The sequence below is a fragment of the Mobula birostris genome, chromosome 25 (assembly GCF_030028105.1).
Source record: "Mobula birostris isolate sMobBir1 chromosome 25, sMobBir1.hap1, whole genome shotgun sequence".
Taxonomy (NCBI): domain Eukaryota; kingdom Metazoa; phylum Chordata; class Chondrichthyes; order Myliobatiformes; family Myliobatidae; genus Mobula; species Mobula birostris.
The window spans coordinates 39308671-39323576 of record NC_092394.1 but is presented as its reverse complement, the minus strand read 5'-3'; the positions used below and the strand labels follow the sequence as shown (position 1 = coordinate 39323576).

General features: G+C 39.9%; 1 protein-coding gene across 16 annotated transcripts in view; it reads right to left on the bottom strand.

The window, feature by feature from the left end:
• LOC140187721 (uncharacterized) overlaps positions 1-14906 on the bottom strand; it is a 241503-nt gene that overhangs the window by 166600 nt on the left and 59997 nt on the right. For all 16 annotated transcript variants that reach the window (XM_072243320.1, XM_072243319.1, XM_072243332.1 and 13 more), the window contains 2 exons: positions 12891-12917; positions 3585-3620 (listed from right to left, as the gene is read on the bottom strand). In XM_072243320.1, the coding sequence (XP_072099421.1) occupies positions 3585-3620; positions 12891-12917 (63 nt within the window). The remainder of the gene's footprint in view (positions 1-3584; positions 3621-12890; positions 12918-14906) is intronic.

Here is a 14906-nt window from a genome sequence, read left to right as displayed (position 1 = left end):
CCAAGACCTCTTTCAGAGTCGATGCCTCCAGAAGACACGGTACATCATTAAAGACCCCTCACACCCTCTCCATGAATTGTTTGTTCTTCTGCCATCAGGCAAACGTTACAGGAGCATCAAAACTAAAACCACAAGGCTACTAAACAGCTTCCTCCCACAGGCAGTCAGACTGCTAAATAGCTGCTCTACCTGACTCTGCTTTGGACACTTTTAACTTGCACTGGACACTTATAACTTGATTTTAACTGACATGTGACTGTTGTGTTTTACTATTTATTGTTATGTTTATTATTTAGTGTTGCGTTTGTTATGTTATGATTGCACTGCTCCTGAGAAACGCTGTCTCATTCTGCCCTGCAGAGCTGATGTACAGTTAGAATGACAATAAAGTTTTTTGAATCTTGAATCTTGAATCTTGAATATTCATGAATACAGCCAAATGAGACAGCATTACTCCAGGGTCAAAGTGAGAACACAGTAGCAACTGTCTTCTCTTTGGCTTTTATGTTGGCTTTGATTTCTCTTGTTAGCCACAGTTGTATCATCTTACCTTTAGAATACATCTTTCTCTTTGGGATGTATATATCCTGTGTCTTCAAAATTGTTTCCAGAAATTCCAGCCATTACTGCCATCTCCCCAGTGTTCTTTTGCAATCTATTCTGGCTAACTCCCCTCTCATGCCTCTAATTCCCTTTACTCCAGTGTAATACTGATACATCTGATTTTAGTTTCTCTTTGTCAAATCGCAGGGTGATATTATGATTACTTTCCCCTACAGCTTATTTTCCCTTAAGCTCGCTAATTAATTCCAGCTCATTGCACAACTGGACTGAATAGAATAGCTGATCCCCTAGCGGGTTCAACCATGAGCTGCTCTAAACAGCCATCTCATAGGCATTCTAGAAACTCCCCTTCTGGGATCCAGCACCAACCTGATTTTCCCAATCTACCTGCATATTGAAATCCCCCATGACTATTGTAACATTGCCCTTTTGGCATGCATTTTCCATTGTAATTTATAGACCCCATCCTTATTACTGTTTGGGGTCCGTATATAACTCCCATCAGGGTCGTTTTACCTTTGCAGTTCCTTAGCTCTATCGATGATGATTCAACACCTTCTAATCTTTTGTCACCTCTTTCTAATGAATTGATTTCAGTTTTTACCGACAGAGCAACACCACCCCCTCTGCCTTCCTGTCCATCCTTTTGATACAATGTGCATCTTTGGATATTAAGATCCCAGCTATAATCTCTTTCAGCCATGACTCAGTGATGCCTACAACCTCATTCATGCCAATCCGTAAATGTGCTATCTCATTCCGTATACTGCGCTCATTCAAATACAACACCTTCAGTCCCGTATTCACCTTTTTCAATCTTGTCCACCTTTTACATTGCATCTCATTCTGTTCGCCCTATGATCAGCCTCTCCCTGCTAGGAGTCTCACTACACATTGCTTCTGTTTTTAAACCAACTACTTCATCTTCAGCACTATCACTCTGGTTCCCACCCCCCTGCCAACTTAGTTTAAACCCACCCAAACAACCCTAGACAACCTGCCCACAAGGATATTGGACCACCCCCCCCCCGGGTAACCTGTCCCTTTTGTACAGGTCTTACCTTCTCCAGAAGGGATCCTAATGATCCATAAATAAGCCCCCTGCACCAGTCTCTCAGCTGCACATTCACCTGCTGAATTATCCTTTTCTTATCCTCACTGGCCTGAGTCACAGACAGCAATCCAGAGATGACTACGCTGGAGGTCCTGTTTCTCCACTTTCTATCTAGCTCCCCAAAATCTCTCTCCTCACCTTGTCTACCTATGTCATTGGTGCCAACATGTTCATTATATTCATTAATATATTAAATAAACCCAAGCTAAGTTCTCCTGTATTAATGTAAACACAATAACTATTACTATGATTCCAATCACAAGGATGAATTACTGTTTCATTTGCATCAAGAACAGAATAAATAGTATAATGAAGAATTGTTTATTCTGAGAGTTGATCACTGCTAAATGTGACTGAAAATTAATGTATATTTAATGAATTAATTGTGCATGTTAACAGTAAATAAATTGCGGAAGTTTAGAAAAATATAGTGTTTACTTTGCCTTACACAGATCATATACAGTTCATTTTCTGGGAGGCTGGATACTCAGACATTATCCGCCAAAGGACATTAAAATGCACTCCCCTCTTTCCATAGATGCTACCTGACCTCCTGAACACTTTGACAGTTTATGTTTCTTTAAATTTCCAATAACTTGAATCTTAGTTTTAATTTTCTCTTTTAGATTTTGCCTCCTGCTGCTGTTCAATCCACAGATTTCTCTTTTCTATCTCCTCCCCACTCCTTACCTATTCCACCAGGTCCCTGGTTTCCTTTCTCCTGTCTGCCATTTCTTCTTTCTTGCATCCCCACTGCCCTTGCGCCTATTCTTGCTCCCGAGTCTCCTGATCTCAGTCCACCTCTTGTCACCTCTTGTAGGGCGACACTTTAGTGTAGTGTCTAATGCAATCGTTGGTCACCGACCAATACAATTGAAAGAGTGCAGAGAAAATTGACAAGGATGTTGCGAGGACTTGCAGCCTCAATTATAGGGAAAGGTTCAATTGGTCAGGATTCTAATTCCTGGAGCATAGGAGAATGAGGGGAGATTTGATAGAGGTGTGCAAAATTATGAGGGTTTATGGATATGTTTTTTATAGGTATATATAGATAGGGAAAAATCAGGCTTTTTGTAAATTTTTTGGGTATTTTCTTTTCTTGCTGGCGGTTTGATGTTTATTTTTAGAAGCTTTTTGTATGATGCATGGCTCCGGGGTTGTACACCTAATGGGGGCTTTTTCCCCACTTTTTCTGCTTAGTAGGTTTTTTTTTGTTATCGCAAATTTTTTTTCAGTCTTTAATATAATGTCTTTTTTGAGATATTGTAAGTGTTGTCACTTCAAAGTACTCGTTATTTCTTTTGTATAATATAAGAACAAAAAGATTTGAAAAGAAAGAAAGAAAAAGCAGGCTTTTCTGCTGAGGTTGGGTGAGACTACAACTAAAGATTATGGTTTAAGCATGAAAGGTGAAATGTTTAAGGAGAACCACGAAGGGTCACCTTCACTCAGACGGAGGTAAAAGTGTAGAGCAAGCTGCCAGCAGAAGTGGTGGATGTATGTTTGATTTCAACTTTTAAGAGAAATTTGGACAGGGACATGGTTATGAGGGATATGGAGGGCAATGGTTAGGGCCCAGGTCGATGGGACATGCAGAAAAAATATTTGGCATGGATTAGATGGGCTGAAGGGGCTGTTTCTGTGCTCTACTGCTCTATGTCTCTTGTTTCCCTACATTTGTCCTTACACCACATCCATTCATTCTTTCTTGCAGCACTTAGTTTTGGGCTCTCCTTTCCTCCTCTCACTCATTCCTCCCCTCCCCTCTCATTTTCACTTTTACACTCATTTTTTCACAATTGTTTGCGTGCTTCACCAGTATTCATCTCTCTTTTCCCCTTTCTATCTGCATAACTGCATATTAATACAGAAATATTTTGATGTTAAAAACTTATGACAGATTTACCTGCATACTTAGCAGCTTTGGCAGCTGCAAATCCAGCTGAAATGACAAAGGATTGACAATTTATGATAAACATCTCCAGTATGGACATTAACAAAATGATTTCAATCTAGGTAAATGTTATTTTTGAAAATTAATATCAAGAAAATTGTTGAAATCCTACAGTCAAATGTATATTATAAATATCAGAGGTAAACAATAATATTACTATTTTCTCATTAATTCCTTAATGAAACAAATACGTTACCTTACAGTGGACTCAACAGAAAATTTGACCTTTTTTTATATCAAATGATACTACGACAGGCTGCTTCAGACAGGAATTAAGATGGCATGGGTTGAAACCTCATCATTTATATTCCAAGGAAACAATTCAAAATGAAGATGGGTAGGTGCAATTCTAGTGCTTCCCTGAACCGTTAATCCCTTCATTATCTCATTGAGGAATGCCCTTCAGCTGCTATTTAGGGTTTCAAATACAACTTAAGTATTGCTAAGATTTCCAAGCAAAAATATGTTCTGTTGTTTTTCTCTTTGGGAAGCTGGGAGTCTCATTTGTGACAATCCAAAGAACTAATTTGTACTTATAGCATGTCCATAAGACCACAAGACATTTGCCAAATGACGCCAAGTACATCAAAAAAAGAAATTACATGAAGTGAATTTACAGTATTATAAAATCAAGGAATTAAATTTGCCCAGTGCAATATCTCAGAAACAAACCGTTCATTTGTTTGCGTCAGAAAAAAGAAAACAATTCTCTGCGTGTCATCAATAATCCAATGGAATGTTTTATTTCCCTTTGAAGACAAAACTAGATTGGTTTAAAATCTCATCAGAAAGATGGTACTTATACTATGAAAGCACTGCATTGAAGTACCAGCCTTAATCATATGCACATATTCCTTTTGCTATCTATATAGTAAGGAGGCAGAATGAAACCTTTGCCCTTTGATGCCCAAAACATTCTTGACAACATTTGGATAACCATCTGATACATTGCTAGGCAGGTCTGGATTACGTAACTGATATATGAGACTTACATATGAGTCTTCCAAATTATCTTAAGATCCTGCTTTAACTAAATAGTTCATTTGCCTAGATGAATTTGTATGCACATTTGATGCCTATTTTACCATCAAAGCTACTGTAATAGCAAGGCAGTTCTCGAGAGATACGCTTCTTTCCACCATGCCAGAGGCTGAATACTGCTTGAAAAATCCATATGGATGTTGTTAATGGAAACTTGAAGATTTGCATTACAAGATATAATCAGTTCCACACTAGGATGATAATTGTAAAACTACTTGCCAGTAGTGTAGGACTTTGTGAGCCTGGAGAGATGTCAGCAGCCAATTCAACTAGTGCAGGTCGACCTTCACTAATCTGACACCACTGGGACTTGAGGAGTGCCGGATTAGTGAAAATGCCGAATTACAGAAGGATCACATTAAGCATAATCAGTGCTGGATTATCGAAGGAACCGGGTGACAGATAGTCGGATTAGTGAAGGTCAATCTGTATTTGAACCATTATTGCAGAACTGATGTAATGTGAAATAATTCTGTTGTAGAAGTACACTAATAGATTAGTTGGAATTTGCATGTAACTATTTATCAGCCACTATACTTGCAATATAAACGTTTCCCAAGTAATTATGAACAACTTCATGAGTTCCATGCTAACATAGAAGTTACAGTCAGATATTCATTTGCTGTTGTCATTCTCCAAATGTACACCACTGCTACATTTCTAATGGACTCAAAGAAGAGTTATGGGAATTATACCTCATTAAACGTTGGGGTTTTCCCACTTGCTTTCAATAGTTTCTTTAAAATTATAAATCTTTTAGATTCTTATAGGCATTTTTGACATTTTAATCTTTGATAGCTTCAGGTAATGCAGGAGATTTGGCTTAGAGATTGGCTGGAACAGTGGCGTTGCTCCTGGTAGGCTATGGCTCCATTATTAATAACTTGAACAACATTTTGTAACATGTTATTAGTTATCAGTAAGTCACAGTATATCTGGGACTCCCTGCTACAAATCTTAAATTGTGCTATTAGATTTTTTTCAGTGTGGTAAGTCAAAGAGATACACAGTCCCTTCTTCATTTTTGGGATGTAACTATCCTATGCCTTCTGAACTGCTCCCAGAAGCTCCAGCCATTGCTGTTCTGCATTCATTGCTGCAAGTGTCCTCTTCCATTTTGGCCAGCTCTTCTTTCATGCTTCTGTAATTTCTTTTACTCCACTGATACATCTGAGTTGAGCTTCTCCCTCTCAAGCTGTAGGGCGAATTCTATCATATTATAATCACTGCCTCATAAGAGTTCCTCTATCTTAAGCTCCCTAATTTAATCAGTTTCATTACCTAACACCCAACCAAGATTTGCCTTTTCCCCAGTGGGCTCAATGACAAGGTGCTTTAAAAAGCCATCTCAAAAACATTCTATAAATTATTCCTCTTGGGATCCAGCACCAACCTGATTTTCCCAATCTTCCTGCATATTGGAATCCTTATAACCATTGTAGCAATGCACTTTTTTTAACATATCTTTACCATCTCCTGTTGTAATTTGTACTCCACATCCTGACTTCTGTTCAGAGGCCTGTATATAACTCCAACCATGATTTTGTTTTCACCCTTACAGTTTCTTAACTCTACCCACCAGGATTCTCTATCTTCAGAACCTATCTCCCTTCTTTCTAAGGATTTGATTTAATTTTTTACCTGTAGAACTACCCCACCCATTCTGCTCACCAGCCAGTCCTTCCAATACAATGTGTACCTTTGGACATTAAAGTATGATCTTCTTTCATACACAACTCAGTGAGGCTCATAATGTCATGTCTATCAATTTCTAACTGTGCTACAAGATCTTTTAGTTTATTCCACATACTGCGTACATTCAAATATAGTGCAGGATTCTCTTAAGCTCAACTTGCAGGTTGAGTCCATAGTGAGGAAGGCAAATGAAATGTCAGCGTTCATTTTGAGAGGTTTTGATGGCTCTACGTGTGTACTTGCTGGAATTTGTCAGCATGAGGGATGATCTCATTGAAAACTGTTGAAGCTTGAAAGGCCTAGATAGACTGGACGTAGAGAGAATGTTTCCTATAGTGGCAGAGTCTAGGACCAGACAGCACTGCTTCAAGATAGACAAACATCATTTTAGAACAGAGATAAGGAGAATTTATTTAGCCAGAGGATGGTGATTCTGTGGAATTCTTTGCCACTGTCAGCGTTGGAGGCCAAGTTAGTGGCTATATTTAAAGCAGAGGTTGATAGATTCTTGATTGGTAAGGGAATCAAAGGTTGAGAGGGATGGTAAATCAATCATGGTAAAATGGCTCAGCAGAATCAATGGGCTGAATGGCCTAATTCTGCTTCTATATCTTATGCTCTTATAGGTGTTCTGCTGAAGGGTTTGCTAGGAAGGGAAAAAACAAAGAAAATTCAATGGATAAATTACAGTTTAGCAAAAAGGGGCAAATCTAGACTGACCAGCAAAAAGAGTAATGACACACAGATGTTGCTGGGATTTGAGGACCTGAGTACAAAGAAAGGTTGAATAGCTTAGGACTTTATTCACTGGAGCACAAGAGACTGAGGAGAGATGTTATAGAGGAATACAAAATTATTTGAGGTATAGATAGGGTGAATGCATCAACGCTTTTTCCCCTCAGTTTGGGTGAGACTGGAACTAGAGGTCATAGATTTAGGGTGAAAGGTGAAATATTTAAGTGGAATGTGGCAGGGAAGCCAGCCCGAGTTTAATCTCTGCTACAACAAGATGGAGGTCCTGCAAGGATCATTTTCATGTGGCATTGATCACCAAATGGTCAATCTGGTTCTTGTTGCATCCATTGGGTGAGCACCACGTCAGTTTGTGACTTTCATGATATGGAAATAGGGTCCCTCCAATGAGCAGGTTGTTCATGGCATGTAAATCTACCAGTCTTTCACTGTCCATCGTTCCACATCCAGGAGTACCCATGGTTCGAGTGAACTGTGAGCTGTTACTTTCCACTCTGGTGTTTAGATCTTCCATGATTATGATTATGTCATGGTGCGGTGTTAACTCTACCTCTGATTGCTGCTGTTTGTAAAGACACCCTTTTCTTCAACTGTCGTTAATTGGAGCATAGCATTGGATCACTGTCATGTCCACTTGCTTCCCTCTCAGCCTGACTCTCATCAGCCCACTGTTGACCGGTTTCCACTCCAGCAAGCACTTCTCAATGGCTTTCTTTAAAACGACAGCTACACTATCATGATGCTGAGCAGCTTTCCTCCACCAGTTGCTGCCTTTCGTCTGCCAGACCCTATCCATCTGCTTTCACTGACGCCCAGTATATGTAGGTTGTAACGATGCATTTCTGCAGTTACTTGTGCTCGTTTGTTAATGTTGTACATGGTTCGCACACTCCAAAAACAATTTTTGTCTTGGTCCGGGTGATGTTCAGGGCTTCCTTCATTGTGACAGTAATTTCTTCTCAGTTTTCACTACTGTCAGCTATGCAAGTCCCGGGGGGAGACTGAGGGATACCATCACACACAGATATAGAAGGATTCTTCATTGCTGTTCCACAACAATTTTTATTTTGACCAGTCAGGGTTGATAGCCCTGAGCTGAACCCCTGAACCTGGAGGACTGGTGGATCACTCTTAGTCTGGCCTCCACTCCAAGGTGAAGCTGGACCAGAGCTGTGTTCTGTCTATAGTCTTGTAGGGGTCAGAATGCTGGCACATGACAGAGAGCGATTTTGCCAAGCTGTCGTCATTCCACACCATGAACCTCCAGAAGATCCTGTGTATTTTCTGGCTAAGAAAGACCTCCAATCATGCCCTACTCCATCAGTTTCACCATGAGGACATGGTCATAATCACTATGAGGAAATGTTGGAGATGGATTGGGCATGTGATGGGAAGAAGCCAACTCCGTCATCAAAACAACACTTCTTTGGACCCCTGAAGGTGGAGAAAACATTGAAGACCAAAGACAACATGGTGCCGTACTACAGAGGCAGAAATGAGGACCTTGAATGGCACCTGGGGCACAATAGAGAAAATGGACAAGGACAAACAGAGATGGGGGAACTAAATACCAGCAGCGTAACGGGAAGTAGGTCAGAGGGTGGTGTGAGTGTAGAATGAACTGCCAGATGAAGTGGTAGATACAGGTACAATTGTAACATTTATGAGAAGTTTGTATAGGTATACGGATGAGAGAGACAAGGAGAGCTATGGTCCAGGGGTACATAGATGTGATTAGACAGTAAACCAAGCTAGAACAGACTAACTAGATGGGCTGAAGGGACTGTTTCTGTGCTGTATGACTCTACCAGCCAAAATTAAATGACCTTTACCTGAATGCATAGAATACACATCATGTAGGTGGATTGAAGACACAAGCAGAAAAAAATGGGTATGATCTGATAGTCATTATGGTGATGAAGATTGGGGTCCTATTGGCTGAGAAATAGATGAAACAGAACCAGCTTGGGTGGAGCCAAGAAAGGTAAAGGTAAGAAGTTGTTAGTAAGAGTGGTAAACTGTAAATTGTAGGACATTGAATAATTCAAGAGATAATATGGATTTGTGTGAAAGGTCATAGGTGGTTTTAATTAGCATATAAATATGCCAAATCAAATTGGCAAAGATAAGTTTAGGAATAAGTTTATTAAATATATTCAGGGTGATTTATCATTAAGTTAAAAGCCAGACAGGAAGCTGGCTATGTTAGATTTGATACTGCGCAAGGATCTCCACAGAAAGCGATCATAATTTACTCAGTTTTCAAATTCATTTTGAAGGTGAAAAACATGAAACCAATGTCCTAAATTTAAATAATTTCAATTACAAGTGTATGAGGACCAAACCAGTTAAAATACAGTATACTGGAAAAGTACGAGGGGTGATTGATAAGTTTGTGGCCCAAGGTAAAAGGAGTCACTTTTAGAACACCTAGCACATTCATTTTTCAACACAGTCCCCTCCTACGTTTACACACTTAGTCCAGCAGTCGTGGAGCATACGGATCCCTTCTTTGTAGAAGTCAGCGTCTTGGATCTCCAGAAACTGGTCCACAGCAGGGGCGATTGATAAGTTCATGGCTTAAGGTAGAACGAGATGAGTTATTAACTTCAAACTTTCTGCACAGTCACTCAAAGAGTTGAACTGCACGTGCATGTAACGAGAGCTGTATAACTCATCTCCTACCTTAGGCCACGGACTTATCAATCACCCCTGCTGCAGACCACTTTCAGGAGGTTCAAGATGATGACTTCTACAAAGAAGGGATCCGTATGCTCCACGACCGCTGGACTAAGTGTGTAAATGTAGGAGGGGACAATGTTGAAAAATAATTGTGTTAGGTTTTCTAAAATTGACACTTTCTACTTTAGGCCACGAACTTATCAATCACCCCTCGTAGATTAAAAGGTAAGACATTGGATGAACACAAGCAGGAATTTAAGAAGCTATTTCATAGCAAAGTATACCATAAAAAATTCCGAGTAAGAGCTTCTACAGGAATAGACACTCAGTGGCCACTTCATGCATATATCTAACCAACCATGTGTCAGCAACTCAGTGCATAAAAGCATGCAGACATGGTCAAGAGGTTCAGTTGTTGTTCAGATCAAACATCAGAATGGGGAAGAAATATGATCCTAGTGACTTTGACCATGGAATGATTGTTAGTGCCAGATGGAGCTGTTTGAGTATCTCAGAAACTGCTGATCTCCTGGGATTTTAATGTACAACAGTCTCCAGAGTTTACTGAGAATGGTACAAAAACAAAAAAAAAACACATCCAGATGTTTTTTTGTCCTGTTAAGGACAGAAGTCAGAGGAGAATGGCCACACTAGTTCAAGCTGATTGAATGGTGCCGGCAACTCAAATAACCACACATTACGATAGTGGTGTACAAAGAACATCACGGAACGGACCACATGTTGCACCTTGAAGGGGACAGATACAGCAGGCAGAGAAGGCCATGAACCTACACTCAGTGGTTTCTTTATTAGGTACAGGTGCCACTGAGTGTAGACAGGAAAAGTATTTAAAGTGAATGTTGGTCACTTAAAGGATGAGATAGGGAAATTAATAATGGAAAATAGAGAAAAGGCAGTAATTGTAAGTAATTGTCCTGACGAAGGGTCTCGGCCTGAAACGTCGACTGTACCTCTTCCTAGAGATTTTGCCTGGCCTGCTGCATTCACCAGCAACTTTGATGTGTGTTGCGTAAATTTCCAGCATCTGCAGAATCCCTGTTGTAATTGTTTGGATTATTGTTTTTAGCTGAAGACACTAAAATACCCCAATAGTAATAGATCATCACTAGAAATACTCAGCAAACCAGCAATTACTCAGTCCATGGACCAGATGGCTTGCATCCTAGAGTCCCAAAGGATGCACTTGCAGAGATAGTAGATGCTTTGTTTATATTATATCAAAAATTTCTGGAACTTAGAGAGGATTACTAAATCACAAGTATAATACCACTATTCAAGAAAGGAGGGACACAAAGCTGGAAACTACAAACCAGTTATTCTGTTGTGTCTCACTGCAAAAATAATGAAATCCATTATGAGAAAAGTCAAAGTAGGACATCTAGAAAATCATAAGCCAGTGAAGCAAGGTCAACATGCTAGCATCTTAGCTATTTCCAGTCTTTATTGATCATTTGGATGAAGGAATGGAGTGCAATGCAAGCCCTCATGGTGGCAAGGGGCATAACAAAGAAACAGCTGATAAAAGTCAACGTCAAATGCTTATAATAAGTAACTTATTTCTTAAATTAAGCCTGTAATCCCTCAGCTGTCCTCCTTGCTTCTAACTGCCCCATCCACAGCCCCTTTTGTCTTATGCCCCTTTAGAAGCTCCCACCATCCCAATAACAGCTACTTTTGGAACTTCAGGTCCAGACTAAATACCTGAAAATGCTTGGAAGTCATAAGGTCTGTGTATGACTGGAACAATATGGCTGATGATGGGGAAAATTTGGCACTATTACCACTGACTTGGACCTCATATGTGAAGTTAATAAATGTTTTCTAGCATTAGAATCAGGTCCTCATCACATCACTCCTGGCAAGAGGTCTCTGGGCACTTCATCTTAGTGCATTTAGTGATAAACCTCAGGGGCTTTCGTGGCTCCAAGACATCTTTCCTGCTATATACCTCTTCTACATGCCAAGTGAGATATCCAATCATGCCCTACATCAGAGCTGTGTTCAATTCTCTTTTAAGTAGTGCAGGCTCACTTTAGTTTCAGCTGGTATGCAGATTCCTTAAGTTATTTGCAGTTAACCTCTGCCAATGTAAAAAAAAATTGGTGCATCTTGGGCACATAAATCCATGTAGACGATGCATACAGTATATGAAAACCATGAACTAATGGAGTTGGTTCCCCATCCAGCACCATTTTAATGCATATTTTTGCATAAAAGTAATGTCTGGACAACCATGTTTCCTTTTCAATGGTAAACCACTTTAACAGCATTTTATTTTCAGAATTTTAAAAACTGAATTCAAATTCTAAAATCAGTAGGATTAGATCTGAATTTATGGTCACTGGATTATATATCAGGCATTCTATTATATATTCAGTAACATTAGTAGTAGACTACAATTCTTTCAGCAATAAAAAACAGACTGCTGGAAATACTGAGCAGGTCAGACTTCACCTGTGTACAGATGAGCAGACTTTATCTTTCAGATTGACAGAAGTCCACATTCTCCTGTCATCACCATACCTTGTATCGACTGGCAGATCATTGTGCTCGAAATGTTAACTCCTTTTGCTTGCTCCATAGGTGTTGCCTGATCTGCTGAGCATTTCAAGAATTCTGCACTTTCTTACATTTTTGATTATTATTTCTACTATGTTTGGTTTATCAATTATTCCAGTTACACAATGGGAATATCTAACAATAGAACTAAAGATGCATGGCATCATTTTCCAATGTCATACTATTGGAATTTATCATATCTACAAGCTGCGTACTCTGGAAAACACTTCTAATGATTTTCTATTCTTCTCTGGTGTTTTAATGTACATAAGAGTGCTTTTAAACCTTGTTCCAACAGCACTGCATAACCTTTAACAGTGAGTTTTTTTTTGCCAAAAAGACAAAAAAAAACCAAAACGGGCTAAAGGCTTGCTCAGAAATTCTTCAGACAAAATTCCACCTTTAAAATTTGTATCATTTAATATTAACATTGTGTTGCAGTAACAAGACTAATTGCAGTATTAAAATTAGTTTAAGAAATGGAGAAAGCATTATTATGGAACCTACCAGCACTGTATGGAATTCCATAACCACCTACAAAACAAAGAATAATGTCACTAATTAAATTTAGCAGTAAAATCTAGACTACATTAGATTAAATGCAGTGAAGGATATACAAAGCAGTTGATGGTAACAGTGAAAACATTCACAAATCCCATCACAATGCAACATGGACTGATTGCAGGAAGTCTGTAAACACCTCACTGCTGTTTGAGGTCAGTTGTGACCAGATGTAAATTATCTACAGCAGATGAACACATATGATCTTGTAATAGGGTCCTAGTGATTCATTAACTTTACACTTGTTCAGATATTTGCTTCGGGGTTTTACAGGGAAGTAAGTTCACCAAAGCTATTTTGTGCAGGGCTAGCATATGCATATGGCCAGCATTTATATATCCTCTCAAGAGATCGGAGTGAAGAAGTGCTACAGGCCAGGTTAATCTGACTAAGATGTTTTCAGGGTTGAAGAAGTAGTCCTACTGGTCTCATGCAAAGCTTTAAGCATTGAGGAGTGTATATAGGTGACCATGGCATATTGCTTCTGTGACAAAATAAAGTGAAGAATCATTAGCATTTACTAGTCCTGCAGAGTGAGTTACTGAGATATCAGTTCTAGCTTGACCTTCGAGAAGGTGCACTCACTGGCTTTTCCTTATTTATTTACTTATTGAGCTAAAGCGTGGAATAGTCCCTTCTGGTTCTTTGAGCTATGCAGCCCAGCAATCCCCTGATTTAATCCTAGCCCAATCACGGGACAACTTATAATGAGCAATTAATCTACCAACAGGTACATCTTTGGACTGTGGGAGAAAACTGGAGCACCTGGAGGAAACCCATGCGGTCCCAGTGAGAATGTACAAACCCCTTACGGGCAGCAGTGGGAATTGTACCCAGGTTGCCTGCGCTGGAAAGTGTTGTGCTAACACTACACTACCGCGCTGCCAGAATATTCTGCTTTACATTTGCCAGGAAGAAAGTTTAGTTAACAATCTTGTTTTAATATGATTTTGGTGTGGCAATGAAGAAGTATATAAACAGTTAGTAAAAGCAAGTTAAGTATATGATGGAAGAGGAAGAGGAGGAGGAAGAGGAGGAGGAAGAGGAGGAGGAAGAGGAAGAGGAAGAGGAGGAGGAGGAGGAGGAGGAGGAGGAGGAGGAGGAGGAGGAGGAGGAGGAGGAGGAGGAGGAGGAGGAGGAGGAGGAGGAGGAGGAGGAGGAGGAGGAGGAGGAGGAAGAGGAAGAGGAAGAGGAAGAGGAAGAGGAAGAGGAAGAGGAAGAGGAAGAGGAAGAGGAGGAGGAGGAGGAGGAGGAGGAGGAGGAGGAGGAGGAGGAGGAGGAGGAGGAGGAGGAGGAGGAGGAGGAGGAGGAGGAGGAGGAGGAGGAGGAGGAGGAAGAGGAAGAGGAAGAAGAAGAAGAAGAAGAAGAAGAAGAAGAAGAAGAACCTTAACTCCAAGGGGAGTCATTGGGGCACCATCATGACGGCGTCTTTTTTAGCAGGCTTTCTTATTTTTACGAGGTTGAGTTGCTAGCTCGACACTCAACCCAGCACAGATGGAAAGCGTGCAAGGGAGCCAGCTGGATTTGAACTCGGGAGCCTTCACACTGAAGTCCAGCGTTGATGCCACTATGCCACCAGCCGACTAATAAACACTTGTAGTCAACCTGTTTTCTGCAGATGGTATCCATAGCCAAGCAGAAATATGCATTTAATGCAATCACAAAGAACATTATTTTGATTTAAAATCAGGAGTTAATTATGTAAAATAGGAAAGGCGCCCAGAAATCACCATGGATTGATTTTTTTTGTCACAGTTACCACATGTATAACAGAGAAATAAATAACAGATTGAATTAGCAAAGAAATAGACTGTAGACCTGGAAGACTATAGTGTTTGTGCATAAAGGTAAGCCAAAATCCATAGTCTGATTTGTCCATGCACTTATATGGAGCCTATCACATCATCCCAAATATATTCTCACAAATACTAGAGTGATGGTGATCTGATTTTTATATTGGTG